The sequence below is a fragment of the Pan paniscus genome, chromosome 7 (genome assembly GCF_029289425.2).
Source record: "Pan paniscus chromosome 7, NHGRI_mPanPan1-v2.0_pri, whole genome shotgun sequence".
Taxonomy (NCBI): domain Eukaryota; kingdom Metazoa; phylum Chordata; class Mammalia; order Primates; family Hominidae; genus Pan; species Pan paniscus.
The window spans coordinates 70260933-70273939 of NC_073256.2; the positions used below are offsets into that span (position 1 = coordinate 70260933).

The window sequence follows — 13007 nt, forward strand, 5'->3', positions numbered from 1 at the left end:
CTGTTGTAGTAGGTTTTCTCAAATAACTATTGGGAAAACACATAGTCTGAGCGTGGTGGCTCAAGCCTGTAATCCCAGCACTTTGGGAGGCCGAGGCGGGCGGATCATGAGGTCAGGAGATCGACGAGACCATCCTGGCCAACATGGTGAAAACCTGTCTCGATTAAAAATACAAAACAATTAGCTGGGCATGGTGGTGCGGGCCTGTAGTCCCAGCTATTCGGGATGCTGAAGCAGGAGAATCGCTTGAACCCTGGAGGTGGAGGTAGCAGTGATCCCAGATCACGCCACTGCATTCCAGCCCGGTGACAGAGTGAGACTCTGTCTCAAAAAAAAAAAAAAAAAAAAAAAAAGAAAAAAAACAAAATACATAGAGCTCAGAAACATATCAGTAACATTTTACTATGAAATACAGAAAATATGCTACTTTTCATACTAATCATTTCCCCTTTTCTCTTTTTTTCTTTGCTGCCTCTTCCTTTGGATATTTCTAACTTCTCTGCCTTCCATATTATATTTTGATGTGGGCACCTTTTACTCTTAAAATCTTTAAAGTAAGCACACATATGTCTTCAAGCTCAAGGTCCCAGATTTATTCTGTTTCTTCTGAGAAAACACATAATAATGATTGCTACTTAGACTATTCTTTTGTTCCTGAAAATTACTTGGCCTTAGAAAAGAATGATTCTCAGAATTTACCAATATATCCTTCTGAAGATGATATTGAGAAATCAATTATTTTTAATCAAGACGGCACTATGACAGTTGAGATGAAAGTTCGATTCAGAATAAAAGAGGAAGAAACCATAAAATGGACAACTAATGTCAGTAAAACTGGTCCTTCTAATAATGATGAAAAGAGTGAGATGAGTTTTCCAGGAAGAACAGAAAGTCGATCATCTGGTTTAAAGCTTGCAGCATGTTCATTCTCTGCAGATGTGTCACCTATGGAGCGAAGCAGTAATCAAGAGGGCAGTTTGGCAGAGGAGATAAACATTCAAATGACAGATCAAGTGGCTGAAACTTGCAGTTCTGCTAGTTGGGAGAATGCTACTGTGGACACAGATATCATCCAGGGAACTCAAGACCAAGCAAAGCATCGTTTTTATAGGCCCCCTACACCTGGACTAAGAAGAGTGAGACAAAAGAAATCTGTGATTGGCAGTGTGACCTTAGTATCTGAAACTGAGGTTCAAGAGAAAATGATTGGACAGTTTTCCTATAGTGAAGAAAGGGAAAGTGGGGAAAACAAGTCTGAGTATCACATGTTTACACATTCTTGCAGTAAAATGTCATCAGTATCTAACAAACCAGTACTTGTTCAGATCAATAACAATGATCAAATGGAGGAGTCATCATTAGAAAAAAAAAAGGAAAACAGTCTGCTTAAGTCAAGTGCAATAAGTGCTGGTGTTATAGAAATTACAAGTCAGAAGATGTTAGAGATGTCACATAATAATGGTTTGCCATCAACTATATCAAATAACTCAATTGTGGAGGAAGATGTAGTTGATTGTGTGGTATTGGACAACAAAACTGGTATCAAGAACTTCAAAACTTATGGTAACACCAATGATAGGTTCAGTCCTATTTCAGCAGATGCAACCCATTTTTCAAGTAATAACTCTGGAACTGACAAAAATATTTCTGAGGCTCCAGCTTCAGAAGCATCCTCTACTGTCACTGCAAGAATTGACAGACTAATTAATGAATTTGCTCAGTGTGGTTTAACAAAACTTCCAAAAAATGAAAAGAAGATTTTGTCATCTGTTGCCAGCAAAAAGAAGAAAAAATCTCGACAGCAAGCAATAAATTCCAGGTATCAAGATGGACAGCTTGCAACCAAAGGAATTCTTAATAAGAATGAGAGAATAAACACAAAAGGTAGAATTACAAAGGAAATGATAGTGCAAGATTCAGATAGTCACCTTAAAGGAGGGATACTTTGTGAGGAAGACCTCCAGACAAGTGATACTGTAATTGAATCAAATACTTTTTGTTCCAAAAGTAATCTCAATCCCACGATTTCCAAGAATTTCCATAGAAATAAATTAAATACTACTCAAAATTCCAAGGTTCAGGGACTTTCAACCAAAAGAAAATCTAGATCACTAAATAAAATAAGCTTAGGAGCACCTAAAAAAAGAGAAGTCGGTCAAAGAGATAAAGTGTCTCCTCACAATGAATCTAAATATTGCAAAAGTACTTTTGAAAACAAAAGTTTATTTCATGTATTTAACATCCTTGAGCAAAAACCCAAAGATTTTTATGCACCGCAATCTCAAGCAGAAGTGGCATCTGGGTATTTGAGAGGAATGGCAAAGAAGAGTTTAGTTTCAAAAGTTACTGATTCACACATAACTTTAAAAAGCCAGAAAAAACGTAAAGGGGATAAAGTGAAAGCAAGTGCTATTTTAAGTAAACAACATGCTACAACCAGGGCAAATTCTTTAGCTTCTTTGAAAAAACCTGATTTTCCTGAGGATATTGCTCATCATTCAATTCAAAATTATATACAGAGTTGGTTGCAGAACATAAATCCATATCCAACTTTAAAGCCTATAAAATCAGCTCCAGTATGTAGAAATGAAACGAGTGTGGTAAATTGTAGCAATAATAGTTTTTCAGGGAATGATCCCCATACAAATTCTGGAAAAATAAGTAATTTTGTTATGGAAAGTAATAAGCACATAACTAAAATTGCCGGTTTGACAGGAGATAATCTATGTAAAGAGGGAGATAAGTCTTTTATTGCCAATGACACTGGTGAAGAAGATCTCCATGAGACACAGGTTGGATCTCTGAATGATGCTTATTTGGTTCCCCTGCATGAACACTGTACTTTGTCACAGTCAGCTATTAATGATCATAATACTAAAAGTCACATAGCTGCTGAAAAATCAGGACCAGAGAAAAAACTTGTTTACCAGGAAATAAACCTAGCTAGAAAAAGGCAAAGTGTAGAGGCTGCCATTCAAGTAGATCCTATAGAAGAGGAAACTCCAAAAGACCTCTTACCAGTCCTGATGCTTCACCAATTGCAAGCTTCAGTTCCTGATATTCACAAGACTCAGAATGGAGTTGTTCAAATGCCAGGTTCACTTGCAGGTGTTCCCTTTCATTCTGGAATATGTAATTCATCCACTAATCTCCTTCTAGCTTGGCTCTTGGTGCTAAACCTAAAGGGAAGTATGAATAGCTTCTGTCAAGTTGATTCTCACAAGGCTACCAACAAATCTTCAGAAACACTTGCATTGTTGGAGATTCTAAAGCACATAGCTATCACAGAGGAAGCTGATGACTTGAAAGCTGCCGTTGCCAATTTAGTGGAGTCAACTACAAGCCACTTTGGACTCAGTGAGAAAGAACAAGACATGGTTCCAATAGATCTTTCTGCAAATTGTTCCACGGTCAACATTCAGAGTGTTCCTAAGTGCAGTGAAAATGAAAGAACACAAGGAATCTCCTCTTTGGATGGAGGTTGCTCTGCCAGTGAGGCATGTGCCCCTGAAGTCTGTGTTTTGGAAGTGACTTGCTCTCCATGTGAGATGTGCACTGTAAATAAGGCTTATTCTCCAAAAGAGACATGTAACCCCGGTGACACTTTTTTTCCTAGTGATGGTTATGGTGTGGATCAGACTTCTATGAAGAAGGCTTGCTTCCTAGGAGAGGTCTGTTCACTTACTGATACTGTGTTTTCTGATAAGGCTTGTGCTCAAAAGGAGAACCATACCTATGAGGGAGCTTGCCCAATTGATGAGACCTACGTTCCTGTCAATGTCTGCAATACCATTGACTTTTTAAACTCCAAAGAAAACACATATACTGATAACTTGGATTCAACTGAAGAGTTAGAAAGAGGTGATGACATTCAGAAAGATCTAAATATTTTGACAGACCCTGAATATAAAAATGGATTTAATACATTGGTGTCACATCAAAATGTCAGTAATTTAAGCTCCTGTGGCCTTTGCCTAAGTGAAAAAGAAGCAGAACTTGATAAGAAACATAGTTCTCTAGATGATTTTGAAAATTGTTCACTAAGGAAGTTTCAGGATGAAAATGCATATACTTCCTTTGATATGGAAGAACCACGGACTTCTGAAGAACCAGGCTCAATAACCAACAGCATGACATCAAGTGAAAGAAACATTTCAGAATTGGAATCTTTTGAAGAATTAGAAAACCATGACACTGATATCTTTAATACAGTGGTAAATGGAGGAGAGCAAGCCACTGAAGAATTAATCCAAGAAGAGGTAGAGGCTAGTAAAACTTTAGAATTGATAGACATCTCTAGTAAGAATATTATGGAAGAAAAAAGAAAGAATGGTATAATTTATGAAATAATGAGTAAGAGGCTGGCAACACCACCATCTTTAGTTTTTTGCTATGATTCTAAGCAAAATAGTGAAAAGGAGACCAATGAAGGAGAAACTAAGATGGTAAAAATGATGGTGAAAAGTATGGAAACTGGAAGTTATTCAGAGTCCTCTCCTGATTTAAAAAAATGCATCAAAAGTCCAGTGACTTCTGATTGGTCAGACTATCGGCCTGACAGTGACAGTGAGCAGCCATATAAAACATCCAGTGATGATCCCAATGACAGTGGCGAACTTACCCAAGAGAAAGAATATAACATAGGATTTGTTAAAAGGGCAATAGAAAAACTGTATGGTAAAGCAGATATTATCAAACCATCTTTTTTTCCTGGGTCTACCCGCAAATCTCAGGTTTGTCCTTATAATTCTGTGGAATTTCAGTGTTCCAGGAAAGCAAGTCTTTATGATTCTGAAGGGCAGTCATTTGGCTCTTCTGAACAGGTATCTAGTAGTTCACCTATGTTGCAGGAATTCCAGGAGGAAAGACAAGATAAGTGTGATGTTAGTGCTGTGAGGGACAATTATTATAGGGGTGACATTGTAGAACCTGGTACAAAACAAAATGATGATAGCAGAATCCTCACAGACATAGAGGAAGGAGTACTGATTGACAAAGGCAAATGGCTTCTGAAAGAAAATCATTTGCTAAGGATGTCATCTGAAAATCCTGGCATGTGTGGCAATGCAGACACCACATCAGTGGACACCCTACTTGATAATAACAGCAGTGAGGTACCATATTCACATTTTGGTAATTTGGCCCCAGGCCCAACGATGGATGAACTCTCCTCTTCAGAACTCGAGGAACTGACTCAACCCCTTGAACTAAAATGCAATTACTTTAACATGCCTCATGGTAGTGACTCAGAACCTTTTCATGAGGACTTGCTGGATGTTCGCAATGAAACCTGTGCCAAGGAAAGAATAGCAAATCATCATACAGAGGAGAAGAGTAGTCATCAGTCAGAAAGAGTATGCACATCTGTCACTCATTCCTTTATTTCTGCTGGTAACAAAGTCTACCCTGTCTCTGATGATGCTATTAAAAACCAACCATTGCCTGGCAGTAATATGATTCATGGTACACTTCAGGAAGCTGACTCTTTGGATAAACTGTATGCTCTTTGTGGTCAACATTGCCCAATACTAACTGTTATTATCCAACCCATGAATGAGGAAGACCGAGGATTTGCATATCGCAAAGAATCTGATATTGAAAATTTCTTGGGTTTTTATTTATGGATGAAAATACACCCATATTTACTTCAGACAGACAAAAATGTGTTCAGGGAAGAGAACAATAAAGTAAGTATGAGACAAAATCTTATTGATAATGCCATTGGTGATATATTTGATCAGTTTCATTTCAGTAACACATTTGACTTGATGGGTAAAAGAAGAAAACAAAAAAGAATTAACTTCTTGGGGTTAGAGGAAGAAGGTAATTTAAAGAAATTTCAACCAGATTTGAAGGAAAGGTTTTGTATGAATTTCTTGCACACATCATTGTTAGTTGTGGGTAATGTGGATTCAAATACACAAGACCTCAGCGGTCAGACAAATGAAATCTTTAAAGCAGTCGATGAGAATAACAACTTATTAAATAACAGATTCCAGGGCTCAAGAACAAATCTCAACCAAGTAGTAAGAGAAAATATCAACTGTCATTACTTCTTTGAAATGCTTGGTCAAGCTTGCCTCTTAGATATTTGCCAAGTTGAGACCTCCTTAAATATTAGCAACAGAAATATTTTAGAACTTTGTATGTTTGAGGGTGAAAATCTTTTCATTTGGGAAGAGGAAGACATATTAAATTTAACTGATCTTGAAAGCAGTAGAGAACAAGAAGATTTATAATTTCAATATCAGCACACTCATTCTTTGTCAATTCATTTTTTCCCATGAGATGAAGCACATGTGACGAATACGGACTAGATAACCTCTAAGAATTTTCCACTTCTTCAAAATGAACTTACTCTAGAAAGCTTACCCTTGGATAACCAGTTTCACTTTCATAATGTCTCTGTTTTTTGTTTTTCCAACAATTACAGACTCAGGTTCTCTTATTTTGGAAGTTTCTATCTGGTTTTGTTCTGAACTTACATTTTTTTTTTGGTATCTATGATTTTTTTTTTTTTGCTCAGGGCATCAAAATGTGCTAAGGACAAGAATTATATCCTTTTTAAAAAATGTTGTTAGCTTGGTGTAAAATGTATATTGACTGTATTGGTGAATAAATTGAATAGACATAACCTCAAAGTACTTCACTTATTCTTTTTAACTACTGATTTGATAAAAAGTATGATTATAAGATATCCACGACAATCTCATAGTTTCTTGTGCCAAATATGTTGAGTCCAGTACCTCAGAATATCCAGTGAAATTGCAAGCATTTCCATGGGACAGGATTTAGTGTTTTTCTAATAGACTAGACTATCAAGTATCAATTGGTTTGAATAATTGTGGTGTATTTCCCAGGAGTTAACCAGGAAAGCTTTTAAGAGTCCTTCCACTGCATGACTATATGATGATATAGAAACAAGTCTTAGAAAACTTGGAAATCTATGCCTCTTGTCTACAACTAACTCAAATTTGAATGATCAGTATTTTTGGAGCCACACATGGAGATGCTAAAATAACATAAATTTGGCATTGAGGAACAAAAGGTAATTAAATTAATTACATCAAGAATAATGTTGGTGTCAGTTCAGCATGAGTCATAAATTCGTAAAAATTATGAATTGCTACTTCATCAGCTGGAGACTACTTCTATGTAGAGTATGCTTTTTAAAAAAACATTAAGTGATGCTTTCTTTTAGTGAAAATATGGAAGTTATAATGTTATGTAAGTTTCTGTAGTAAACAATGAGAAATTGTAGTGAATGAAAGGGCACAAAGTTTTGGAGAAAAAATAGAAAGGAGAAAATAATTTACATTAATTTTGTGCTTACTGTGTACCAGGGACTGTGGTACACCTGCAGGCTTTTTGTGTGTAATTCTTCCTCATAAAAGCACTGTGAATGTGGCTTTATTACTTCCCCTGCATTTTTTTTTTTTTAAGTAGAGAAGTTAGGAGCAAAAGGTAAAGGACTTTCATGACTGGTTTACAGTAGGGTATCATGCCAGGATTTGAACCCAGTTCTTTGTGCTTGAAAATCAATGCTCTTTTACTACTTTTTTTTTTTTTAAAGCTGATTCTCAGTATGTTTCCCAGGCTGGTTTTGAACTCCTGGGCTCAAATGATCCTCCATCCTCAGCTTCTCAAGTAGGTGGGACTGCAGGCACACGCCACTGTGCTGGGCGTACTACATTTTTATCATTGTTTTCATGTGAGGAAGAAGGGATAAGATTTTTTTTTTTTTTTGAGACAGAGTTTCACTCTTGTTGCCCAGGCTGGAGTGCAATGGTGCGATCTCGGCTCACCGCAACCCCTGCCTCCTGGGTTCAAGTGATTCTCCTGCCTCAGCCTCCCAAGTAGCTGGGATTACAGGCATGCACCACCACACCTGGCTAATTTTTGTATTTTTAGTAGAGATGGGGTTTATCCATGTTGGTTAGGCTGTTCTTGAACTTCCGACCTCAGGTGATCCACCCGCCTCGGCCTCCCAAAGTGCTGGGATTACAGGTGTGAGCCACCGCGCCCAGCCAGGGATAAGATATTTAAAAAAAATTACCACTCATTCTCTAGTGCAGGGAGACAAGGAAAGAATTTTTCTTTTTAATTTGGAAGGTGTGAAATATAGATATACCCAAGAAGATTGAGGAAATCATTTATAAAAACCAGGAGGTTTCAAGAAATATGGCATGCAGTATGTAGTTTTTGGCAATACTATTACACCAAACAGTGTCCTTTATGCATAATAATTGGGAGAAGCTGGAGTGACAACCATGAATTAGTAATGCATGGGACTGTGTAACATACTTCTTTAAACATACTTCTTTAAAGTGAACGTGTTCACATGCATTGAATTCTGAGATCTTGGGCCACATCTTATTCACAGAGCTAGCTTCGTACTTGGTACATGGTAAGTACCTAATAAATGTGTGTTAAATGGATAAGAAGTGCATTAGAAGGCATTTAATTTTTCTTTACCTCTTACTAATTTCAGATCCATACATGTAGAAGGATGTGCAAATATGCTGAAGGATAGAACTCAGTTTTTTGTATTTTTTTTAGTTTTTTTATATTTTACGAAAGCAGTATTTTAGTTATCCTTAAAATGTCTGTAAAGATGATTTTTTCTTTTAAGCATTCAAAGCATGTTTTTAGTTTTACGAGATTTATATTTAAAAAATCTTGTCACACTGTGAAATTTAGAAGAGTAAGTGAAACTTTAGAGGAAATTTAAGGATATTATAGAGAGCTAGCTTTTGCTTTAGAGATGAAGTACCTGAAGGGCTGAGTATGGAAGTGTAGCCTCCCTTACTCAGGGGAAGATATGTAGAATTCAGTCTCTGGTCCCAAGGTGGAGTGGTGAAATTATTGTGTTTTGCCCACCAGATGGCAGCTGTGCTATGCGCTGCCAAAAGTTCAGGCACTCTGAGAGGCTTGCATGGATAAAGGCAATGCTTTAAGCATTGGGGCAGTCTCTGAGCTTCCTGCTTCTGCTTCAAAGAAAGCTGAATGCCCAACTGTGCAGACATCCCCCAAATATTAAACCCAGAAGAAGCAGCAGTGTTCAGAATTAAAATAAATATACTATTAGTATATTTAGTAGCAAGGAGCAGAAGTTCAAAAGTAGAGGCACTCAAAAATGCCAGCTGTCAAGAATCATCAGAGTTGATTCCAAGGAAAGCCCAATTTGGGGACTATGGGACCCAACAAAATTCCCTAATTCAAGCTGAAACTAAGTTAATGAGCTATTGGCTCAGTGGATAGGGGTAATTTTTACATGACACTTTCAAATATTATAATGTAACTTTTCAGTGGCACAAAACATGCCTCATTTTTCAGAGTGTAAACTGAGGTATTGAAACTACATTCCATATTTGTGGCACTCATTAAAGTTCTTATGAAGAGCTACCTTATAAGGTGGTTGTGAGAGGATCACTAGAGAAAATACTTGTAAAACTCTTAGCACAGAGTTTGGCACACAGTGTTAAACATGTTTTAGCTATTTTTCTTTAAAAAGCCATTAGTGTGAATACGTTTGATACACTTTTCAAAGTTGGTGTTCTTCTGACCAAGTTGTATTTTAGCTTTATTTTGTGCCTATATATATATATATATATATATATATATGAAATGTAATATTTTCAACATTTAGTCATATTGCCCTTCACAAAAGTGAAGGTGACAAACAGTTTGAGCCCCTGCTCTGTGCCAAATATTGGGCTAAGTTCTTTATGTGTATTATCTTAGTCCTCACGAGAACCCTCTCGATGGGTAACAGTACCTTTAATGTAGCAGGAAGGGGACTAAAACTCACAGAGGCTAGTAAAGAAGCACTTTTACTTTAATATCTGTATTTGATTCTCACAAAAAGTCCTGAGTTTTGTGGTTTGATACTCTATGTACAGATCTACCCTGAAAACAAAATGACTTTCTAGTCTCTGTTTATTGAGGTTAAGAAGGATTCCATAACTGCCCAGGGTTCTTTTAATCCAAAGTACTTACCATATTTCCTACTATTCTACGCTCTTGTCCATTAAGGTATTAAAGGATAATTGTTTTTAAAAGCAAAATCATGAATTCCATATAGATATAACATGACCATGTGCCAAAGATTGTATTTAACTTACAAATTACATAGGGAATTATTAACATATACAATGGGCTGAAGGAAGAATTTAAAGTATCACTAAAAATAAGCAATAAGAAATGCTGAAATGAATTTGGGTCTGTCCAGGACAAAAATTACATTCCCTGGACACCACCAATTTATATTTCTATGGACAAGAATAGTTTGCATTATCTGTGTTTTTACAATTTGCAGAATTATCAGATAATTTAAAGATAATGAAAAAACAGAGATAACACCAAGAGGGCTTGATAAGGCACTTAGTAATTTCTCTTTTGTCCATTTCAAGGTATTTCACAGTTTTTTTCCTAAAAGGGTTTATCTTCCAGTAACTTAAGTGCTAAGTTATTAAGGGACTATTCCCAAGTCACGGCAAAGAATGTATGACCAAAAAGCTTTTGAAAATTAAGCAACAAAACAGCAAACCTTCAAACAGAGACAAGTACTATGTTTGATGGTTTAGAGAAGATACGTTCATCTTGTTCTAGACAAAAATTAGTAAACAATTCCCATCATGGACTTTAGATGTAATATACAATGGGCTGGGCGCAGTGGCTCACGCCTGTAATCCCAGCACTTTGGGAGGCCAAGGTGGGCGGATCACGAGGTCAAGAGATCGAGACCATCCTGGCGAACACGTTGAAACTCCATCTCTACTAAAAATACAAAAAAATTAGCCAGGTTTGGTGGTGGGCACCTGTAGTCCCAGCTACTCGGGAGGCTGAGGCAGGAGAATGGCGTGAACCCAGGAGGCGGAGCTTGCAGTGAGCCGAGATGGTGCCACTGCACTCCAGCGTGGGCAACAGAGCGAGACTCCATCTCAAAAAAAAAAAAAGATGTAATATACAATGATTATTTTTTTATCAATGGGAATTCTTTCTAAAGGACATACACATGAGCCTTTTCTCTATGCATAGATATTTCATATATTAATGTTTACTTTTTGATTCATACACAGATTATCGTAACAATCAGTAACAGCAAGAACAAAAAACAAAGATCAATGGAGTAGAAATCATTTAGCTGCTTTTCGTCTTGAGAATAGTTCTTTTCTTCTGTAACACTAATGTTGATAAATGGCTGCAGTCTACAGACTACTACTTACGTAAGACTGCTTAAAGCTCAGGTGAATCAATACAACCAAGTAAATTAAGATAGGATGGTAGGTTCATGGGAAAACATGACTTGTACATCACAGGAATTCATTATATTGAGAGTGAAAGTGGTTAGTGAGAAATGGGTGATACAAAGCTAAACACTATATTTATGTTCATATATATGAATATTCATATATATATGTATAAGTTTATTTAATGTAGTTGCTGCCTCAGCATCCATTTTTAGGATTGACATAATATTTGAAATTTAGTCCTACTTTGTCACCTTTGGCTTAGTTAAAAGCTTACTTTCCCGTGTAGTTATTTGCCGTATGGCCTATTTGTTCCTCACTTCTTTGACCCAAAACCCAACACACCCCACAGCTATTGAACGTGATAAAATGTAATGGTCAACACCAGAGTCACATAAATAGGTTCCCCCGTTCAGGAGGGAAGAGGGGAACTTATTTCTTTAAATTAGCCCATCTACAACCCCCACAAGAAAGCCTAAGGGATAATGTCCACAGACCTTAATAAAGGCATACACAGTCCCAGAGATTTCCCCCTCCCTCTCTCCCAAAAGTTCTGTCTCACAACCTCCCTCCTTCCCTTTCTCCCTCTTCCTCTCCTCCCCACTGACCCCTTGCTGATTGAGCTCCCTGCTGCCTCTTTCTGTTGGCACCCCTAACCTTTCTGGGAACTGTGAATAATAAACACTTATGTTTTGCGCATTTCCATTTCACTTCATTGTGTCTCATTTGGCATAGATGCTCTTAACGTAGCCTTCTTTTTGGTCAGAGCTATCTTAGAGAGTGGCTGTCTTGACAGGAATAATCTGGATACAGGTCAGGCAAGACCCACAAGGGTGTCTGCCTGAAAAAACAGTTTGTTGTGAGAGGGACACCTAGTCATGGGTCAGACACTTAGGCAATAGGCATCCTTCAGGATAAAGAGGCATCCCATGGAAGGCGCACTGTCAACATCCACAACAAAATCCTTTGAATTTCTGGCAAGGGCAAGGCTGGAGCTTATGGCCACTCTCAAGAAAAACCTCAAGACCAAATTAGAAAGAAACCATCATAAAAATCACAACACTTGGCTGGGCATGGTGGCTCACGCCTGTAATCCCAGCACTTTGGGAGGCCGAGGCAGGTGGATCACCTGAGGTCAGGAGTTCGAGACCAGCCTGGCCAACATGGTGAAACCCTTTCTTTACTAAAAATATAAAAATTAGCCGGGCCTGGTCGTGGGCGCCTGTAATCCTAGCTACTCGGGAGGCTGAGGCAGGAGAGTCTCTTGAACCCAGTAGGTGGAGGTAGCAGTGAGCTGAGATTATGCCACTGTACCCCAGCCTGGGCGGCAAGAGCAAAACTCCCTCTCAAAAAACAAAAACAAAAAACACACTTGCATACATATGTATCCCATTTATTCTCATGGATGTGGTATAGAGAATCCAAAAGAATAATTTCATGTCATTTAAATGACATTGGAGTTTGTTTTAGACATATATTTCAATATAGGTCTGTTAGTGGAAATTCTCAGTCAAAAAGCCATTATATGAAGAATAACTAGGACCAAGAGAAGGTTCTCTAGATTTGTTATTTTATGCCTTTGCTTACTTTCTCCCTGTTCACCTATTAGTTTGCACCAGTCTGCACAATGGGCTCTGTCCTGTCACCCTTCCAGGAGGCAGGGTGTAGCATAGCATTATGGAGATTGTCTGGTGCTCTTCCTTCAGGAGGTTGATGTTGAGGTTAGCCTTGTATGCCCTGTTCGGTATCCTGCTA

General features: G+C 37.7%; 1 protein-coding gene across 2 annotated transcripts in view; it reads left to right on the top strand.

The window, feature by feature from the left end:
* Nucleotides 1–13007, top strand: part of RP1 (RP1 axonemal microtubule associated) — a 333216-nt gene that overhangs the window by 69648 nt on the left and 250561 nt on the right. The window contains exon 4 of one of the 2 annotated variants that reach the window (XM_008976845.5): nt 556–6933. The exons of the other annotated variant lie outside the window; for it this stretch is intronic. Coding sequence (XP_008975093.2) covers nt 556–6239 — 5684 coding nt within the window. The 3' untranslated portion in view covers nt 6240–6933. Of the gene's footprint in view, nt 1–555; nt 6934–13007 lie in introns of those variants that run through there. 2 annotated transcript variants of the gene reach the window in all.